The sequence below is a fragment of the Sinocyclocheilus grahami genome, unplaced genomic scaffold (assembly GCF_001515645.1).
Source record: "Sinocyclocheilus grahami isolate Dianchi unplaced genomic scaffold, SAMN03320097.WGS_v1.1 scaffold1848.1, whole genome shotgun sequence".
In the NCBI taxonomy this organism is placed as follows: domain Eukaryota; kingdom Metazoa; phylum Chordata; class Actinopteri; order Cypriniformes; family Cyprinidae; genus Sinocyclocheilus; species Sinocyclocheilus grahami.
The window spans coordinates 43,714-51,048 of record NW_015507027.1 but is presented as its reverse complement, the minus strand read 5'-3'; the positions used below and the strand labels follow the sequence as shown (position 1 = coordinate 51,048).

At 38.1% G+C, this 7,335-nt stretch overlaps 1 protein-coding gene across 1 annotated transcript; it reads right to left on the bottom strand.

Moving 5' to 3' along the window:
• Positions 1 to 1,076: 1,076 nt before the first annotated feature.
• Positions 1,077 to 5,801, bottom strand: LOC107573014 (interferon-induced very large GTPase 1-like). Its single transcript, XM_016259448.1, has one exon. It carries the CDS (start codon positions 5,772 to 5,774, stop codon positions 1,077 to 1,079), a length of 4,698 nt encoding a protein of 1,565 aa, XP_016114934.1. The 5' UTR covers positions 5,775 to 5,801.
• Positions 5,802 to 7,335: the final 1,534 nt, after the last annotated feature.

Sequence of the window (7,335 nt, the reverse complement as noted above, 5' to 3'; positions counted from 1 at the left end):
TTGAATAACATTAAAATAACTTTGGACACGTGCGTACGCCTCTTTCCAGATGTGACATTTATAAATCGCAAATGATCTTGAAATTGTGCGCAGCTGACTGGTGTCAGATCTCTGCCTTGTAAACACCCCCTAATTAATATCATTAGCATATCAAAGAGCATTAGTCAACGTCGAAAACCGGTGAGCGGCAAGAAAAATTACTTTCGTGAGGCCGAAGTTGAGGTCATGGTAGAGGGATGCTTTTTAGGGGCGAATCAAAGAAACAAACCTTTTGTTTTATTTAAGTGAAACATATTTCGTTTAAGCTTATCTATTAAATTATATACAACTTTATTCTGTTTTTCCGTTCACAAAAGTGCGGCAGATGCATGATGACATGTCAAAACATGTTCTGTTTATGGTGATATTTGCGCATTTATGGCATTATTAACGGGTCTCAGGCATTCATATATTTAATTTTTTTAATCTAATTTAGTTTTTATTTAACATTCTAATCTGGTCTGTTAACATTTAAGCAGTTATCCAGCGTCTAATATCTGTCAGGAAAATTAACCGAAATGCACATCCCTAATACTATTATTATTAATCATCATCATCATCATGGCTGCTGCTTATGTTTCCAGATACCTGCACTACACAAGGAAAAGTGTGTACGTCTGCTCAGACCCTGACGTGGCTCTAAGCACTTTTTCAGGCAAAGACTATGTTACTTTCCCATGGCTTTAAGCTTATGCATACTCTGAGATCAAATTTGCGTGTACGCAAGCTTTATAAATGAGGCTCCTGGAGTGAAAAAAAAAAAATCTACATTTTTTGGTGTGTGTGTATGTTTTTTCTGTATCACACGAACACCCATTAGATCAAATATAGGACAGTTTCTACACAACATTTTATAAATGAAGCCCCAGTTCAACAATACTGGTATGTGGAAGAGAGTGTTTTGAAACAGAACACTTAAAACTGGTCTAAATTTTAAACTCTTTTCTCTGATATATTCTCTGAAGCTGAGGTTTAAAGGCAGAGGCACTCAAGTGAGTAACAAAAAGTCATCAAAGAGAAAGAAACTTATTGTTCAATTAAATGTGTTGATCTAAACTCTCTAAAGCTTCCTGTTTTGTGTATTTTCTCCATTCATCTGGAATCTTACCACAACCCTCAAATGTTTTACTGTAGTATTTTTCCAGATCTTTCTGGAATCTGCACACAAACCATTTCCAGTATGGCAGATCAGAGAGGTCAGGGGTGATGCTCCAGTTTGCAAAATCTTTTCCTGCTCTTCTGTATTCTCTCCAGGGGACTGCATCATCTGAGTCATATGTATGAAAATATTGATCACTTGCTACTGATGATGTGCAGATGCTAATAGACAAGTTAGTTGTTCCTTTGTAAAACCACCCATTCAGTCCATTATTATGATGAAAAGGAACACTGTGGTCTCCATGATGGTTTTCTATGGTGTTGGTGCAAATGGCTCCACAGAATGGACACTGAACCCAACAGCACTGACAGAAGTGATCAATCAGAAGCTCATCTGGTCTGAACTTACAGTCCAGCTTTAATGGAAATGTCTCTGTGCTGACTCTGCTGCTGATGTCTGACATTATAGTAGGAAGTTCTTTTTTTATGACATCTTCTATGAGTTTGAAATCATCAACATCTTCATGATTCACTCCACTGAGGTCTTTTTCAGAGAAGATCAGCTCATCTGAGAGCTGCTGTGTGAAACTCTTCAACCACAAACCAACATCTCCTCTCTTCCTTTGAACATGTTCAGTAGATTCATGTGCTGCTTCCATTATCTTCTGCTGAAGGAGTTTAATGTTCTTCTTCATTTTGGCTAAAACACTGACACTGAACTTATGAGTGCTGTACCAGCTGACTTCATCTCTGATGAAACCCTTGAAGTGATCTCTGGGGGTTTTAATGTAGCTCATGTATTTTTCAAAATCCTCATCTTCTGCCAGTGTCTTCAGGATGTGTTTCTCAAGATTTGATCTGTTTCCATTCAGTGATTCACAGTTTGATCTCATTTCATCTGCTATATCTCTGGCAGTCTTCTTGTAGACACTCTGCTCAATGGGCTCTTTCAGTTTCTGACAGATGATCTCACCAAAAATAGCAGCTGATGTTGCTCCGCGACAGTATTTCTGGAAAATACTATAGTACTCTTCTCTCTTCTTCTTCAAATAAAGAAGAGGATCATTGGCTTCCCTGAACAGTCTCTGTTGGTCAGTGATCACCATGTTTGCTCTCTTATAGACAGAAAGAACCAAATCCACAAAGAATTCATTTTTGAACACATATTTCACTCGTCCTTCCTGTTGTATTACACTTGCCTTGATGTAATCTGTGAGTTGTTGAATATAGCTTTTGTTGTAGCCCATCTTTGAAATGTTAAATGACTTAATCATTTCATCTGTCTGTTTAGCAACATCTATGACAAATGTTCTTATTTGGGTTTCATCTGCTGGAGACAAAGTTCGACCAAATCCTAATGATTCTTTTACAGCCTCTTTAAATCCTCTGTTTGTGGACCTTTTGATACTAACATATTCTGAGTAACTGGGCAGAAATAAAATGTTTTTGTGCTCACTGCCCTCTTTCCAGTGGTCTACAGGGAGACGTCCCTCATAGATCTCATTGAGAAGCCTTCTCGCATCTCTCATTATGTCTATGTTTTTGATTGGAGGAGTGCCTGTAATGATCTTCTTCACACTCTGTTCCCAAAACAAATCAAACTCTTTCTTCAAAGTTTTCTCATCATTTGCTTTGTGTTTCAGTTGTAAGGCAAGTTCTTTGCTTTTTTCAAAGAGAGTGTTTTCATGATGTTTCCTCTGATCATCAATCTTTTTCTTAAGGTCTCGCTGCTGAAGAATCTCATTTAATTTCCTCTTTGTTTCTCTCACAATGTTTTCCTGAAGCTCTTTGATTTTGATTTCAAATGATGTTTTCCACTGAATCAGTATATCTTCATCTGTGTCTTTCTCAAAGAACTCTGACATTGATTTTTTCACTTCTTCACTTGTCTCCTTTAGTTCTATTTTTAGATCAATTTCTTCAACCTCATGAATTGCTTCATTTTCTATTTTGTTGTGTAGTTTGTTCTCAGTTTCCATCATGGCACTGCGAAGACTCCAGGACCACTTGCTGTATTCAGTCTCCAGTTTCCTGTAGGCTGCAATTTCCAGACAATTTCTGAAGCTGAAGACGAATCGCTCATTCAGTAAAGCCTCCCAGAGATCTTTAATACGAACTTTTAAGTGTGTCAGCATCATTCCATGTGATTTTACAGCATGAGACATGATAGTTTCCTTTAGTTCCCGAATGTTCTCGCAGTAGTTTGGGTTTGGTGGTGCCATCGGTGGGCTGCACTCCCAGAGCTGAGTAAAATACTTCACATCATTCTGAACATCAAATCCAATGACATCACTGAAACATTCTGCATCACAGACTTCATCTTTAGCAGCGAGTTTTGTCATCTCATCCAGTGTCTTCTGCAGTCGTCTCCTTCCCTCCATGTTTTTCTCTCCAGCTATGACGTCTGAAACGTTCTGATGCACAAACACACAGCTGGGATTCAGTCTGACCTTCTTCATCCTCATGAAGGCCTGAACAACAATCTGAAGAATGTCCTGCATCTCAGCTGGGTTTTCTCCAAAGATGTTGATCAGTGTCAGATTTCCAAGACCAACAACAAATGTGGCCAGTTCATTGTCATGATGTCTTGTTGATTTTCCAGTCAGTTCTAGAGCACGAAGACCCTCAGTATCAACAACCAGAACATAGTCAAAATTAATCTGTGATTTAATCTCGTCTGACACTTTGACCAGCTGCATGAAAGCTCCTCTGGTGCACCTGCCAGCACTGACGGCAAACTGCAGTCCAAACATGGCATTCAGCATGGTGGATTTCCCAGAGCTCTGAAGCCCTAAAACTGACAGAACAAAGACTTTCTGATCTCCCAGTTTCTTCATGAGTTGATCTAGAACAGCAGAGATCCAGACCAGAGGAACATGAGCAGCATCTCCATCCATCAGCTCCAGTGGAAATCCAGAGATCATCATCTCTGCTGCAAGACCCGGTAGAGAAGAGAAATTAATCTGCAGGTTTTTCTTGTTCTTCTTCAAACATTCACATGATTCATAGATCTGACCGATCTCCCTCATGATGTGCTCCAAACCAAAGGTTGCAGCTTGAAGTTCCTCTGATATTTTCTCAAGTTCTGCTGTTAGTTTTTCAGATTTATCGTGATTCTCTTTCTCTTTTACTACTGTAGACCACTTTTCATCATATTTGTTTTGAAGATCAGATATATCCCGTGAGGTATATTCATCCAGGAGAATTCCAAGCCATTTAAGAAAATACATCTTATTCTCACCATGCAAGTGAATTTCACTTATAAACAACTTTATAAAAGTATTCATGTTTTCTTCATGCTGTTGCTCACGTATTCTCTTCAGGATGGCTCGTTTTTTACTTCTTTCCATTTCTAGCTCTTCTGCTTGAGTTCTGTGTAGTTCTTTGTTTGTCTGACACCACTGATGCCACAGTTTCCCCTGACAGGGCAGAATTAATTCTTTGATTTTTGTCAGATCTTTTGTCCTCAGTACACTCATTATGTGCAGTGCTGCTTCTTTTCCTCTCCTGCAGTCAACATCATCTTCCTCGTCTACTTTGATGTCTAAGCAGTTGGACACATCTTCAACTTTGAAAGTGGAAACTGATTTTAAAGAAGAGAGACAATCACTTATAGCTCTTCTGAGTTCTTTAGATACATCTGACTGATTTCTGTCTTTCAAACCAATTTTGTATTTTGATTTTCGTGTCTCAGTGAGAGTTAAATCATCATCAGTAAGAATACAAATAAGTGGCTTTGAGTCCTTATAGAGTTCTTGAACATTTATTATGTTTCTGTCATCCCTCTGAAGTTGTGGCAGAAAAACAACATTGACTGAGGCCATTTTAGTGAGGACCTGCAGCTGTTTCTCATGATCTCCTGCATCACCGTGTAGGTTACAGAACGCAACACAGTCAGTGAATTTATCCATGTTTTTTCCAGAGGGGCAGAACCAGGTGATCTCCACCACCCCATCCATCAGGACTCTAGTTCTGCTGCTGCCTGGGCAGTTCCTGTGGAAGAACGTGTCGTGTTTGTCATTGATCAGAGTGTTCATCAGCTGAGACTTAGATGAAGAGACAGAGCCAAACCTGAAGAAAAACACCATTGGAGTTTGTGCCTTATAGATTGGCTGGGTTTGACTGATGATTTCATTGTTTGTGTTTCTCATCTTCCAGCTCTTGTTGATTTGTCTGAATGTCCAGAAAGGAAACTCAATCTGTTGTGTGAATGGATCAGGAACAAGCAGAGGCAAAGCAAACTGACACTGGGACAGTTTAGTCACCATCAGCTGCTTCAAAAAACCATCAGCACAATGAAACACGGCCATCTGAACATCCATTGGGTGTATTCGCTCAGACTGATTTGTTTCTTTATTTGATAAAGGTTTGTTTACAAAAATATCATTAAAAAACTCAGCTTCAGGTGTGTCATTGTCTTCTAGTGTGTGATGCTGTTCATTGGCATTGTTAACATGGATGTATCTTGCTCTGTAGTTCATCATCAGTAGTTTTTGTAGGAAAGTCTGAACCAGCTCTTCCTCAGCACAAGACTCATTGGATAGTAATGAACGTTCAGTTAATTGAAGAGCATCTGCAGCTCTCAGTTTATTGTGGTGCCTGTCTTCAAGATGAAGTCTGTGAAAAAGATTATTCATTTTGTCCCTTGTAGATATTGAGGTGCTTTCACTCCTGTTGTTTAAATGTCCTTGTTTTTCCTGTTGTGTAAAAAAAGGGATTATTTTAGTCTGATGGGATTATTTTACATTTTGTTAGAATGACACTGGGTAATATACAGACAAATGTAATATGCAGCAATGAGAAATGTATTTTATTGTATTCTGATATTATGATCATATATTTTTTCTACATACATCTGACTATTTCAAGAACACATTTTTACTATTTAAAATCACTGATAGGTGACGAGGGAAGATGTAGCTTTATATTCAGATGTGCTTAATTATTAGGCAATTATTTTACAGATAAAATGGGCCAAACAAGATTGAACTGATATGAAAAATAGGCCAACAAAAGTCATCAGTGTTGCCACAAAAAAAGAATGTAAAAAGATGCATATTAAATGCTACTTGAACAATTCAGGGGAAGAATTAGGTATCATCATCACTTATTCAAACACTTAATTATCTAATTAACTTCAACACTGCATCAGTGTTATTTTAACATACTGTAGAAACAATGGTGAAATAATTTATGTAGCCTGTAGCCATTTTTCAGTTAAGTAATAAAATGAAGAACAAAGAAACACATTCCAAGAAATAGAACAAAGAATTAATTGATGATTGATTATTATTGGGGGCCTAGCCCCTATTGTATCCGTTAGTTTTCTTCTTATTTTTCCCAAATGGGGAAAATGACGAAATTTGTCATAATTGTTGAGATGGTCATGAATAGTGATTGGACCAAATTTGGAGTCTCTAGGACTAGCCACCACCACTTCAAAAACTCACTTTTCTAAATGTTATAAATTTTGAACCATTTGCTCTAGACAAATTTAAGTAATTTGACACCTGATTCGTCTCTTCATGCTGACGCCATTCAACATCTTACATTAAGTCTCTGCCCATTACAGTAGTGGCCATTTTGAAAAGTACAGTATTCATTTTTTTCGCTACTCCTACAAATTTTGTTCAATTCATCCCAAACTTGGCAGAGATAATCTTTGAGCCGCATAGAAATGACTGAACAGAATTTTATGACCTGCTGGTCAAAAAAAAGTTATGATGCTGTGAACTTAAACGAGGTCAACCCATAATTGGTTCAGAGGCTGTATCTCGGCCAAACTTTGATCAATCGAAACTAAACTTGGTATACTTCATCAGCACCATGATCTGAGGGTCCATGCCAAAGTTGAGAACAGCACCACCTACATACCATCCAATCTGTGGATGTCGATTTTGCCAGGATCAGCTGATACTGGTTAAAATGCTAAATAACTTTTTGTGAGCTCATTCTCACACCTAAACCTCTACTCGGCAGTCTGTTGAATGTGCGTTAACTTAGTGGTGCACTCTGCTAAGCCAGAAGTGGTATGAAATTTGCTTCTGTTCCAGATGTTGAATTTTCCATGTATGTTCATCTTGAATCAGAAATGAGTTTTTGTTCATTCTCATCTGAAAGTCTGTTCATCTTTGAACTTCTGTTTTTATGTACATTCTATTTCTGCAGTTTTTATTCTTCCTGCTCTGCACTGCGCTA

What these genes read in the sequence shown, in the direction of transcription:
- LOC107573014 (XM_016259448.1), bottom strand. Translation starts at nt 5,774, where the DNA reads ATGAATAATCTTTTTCACAGACTTCATCTTGAAGACAGGCACCACAAT.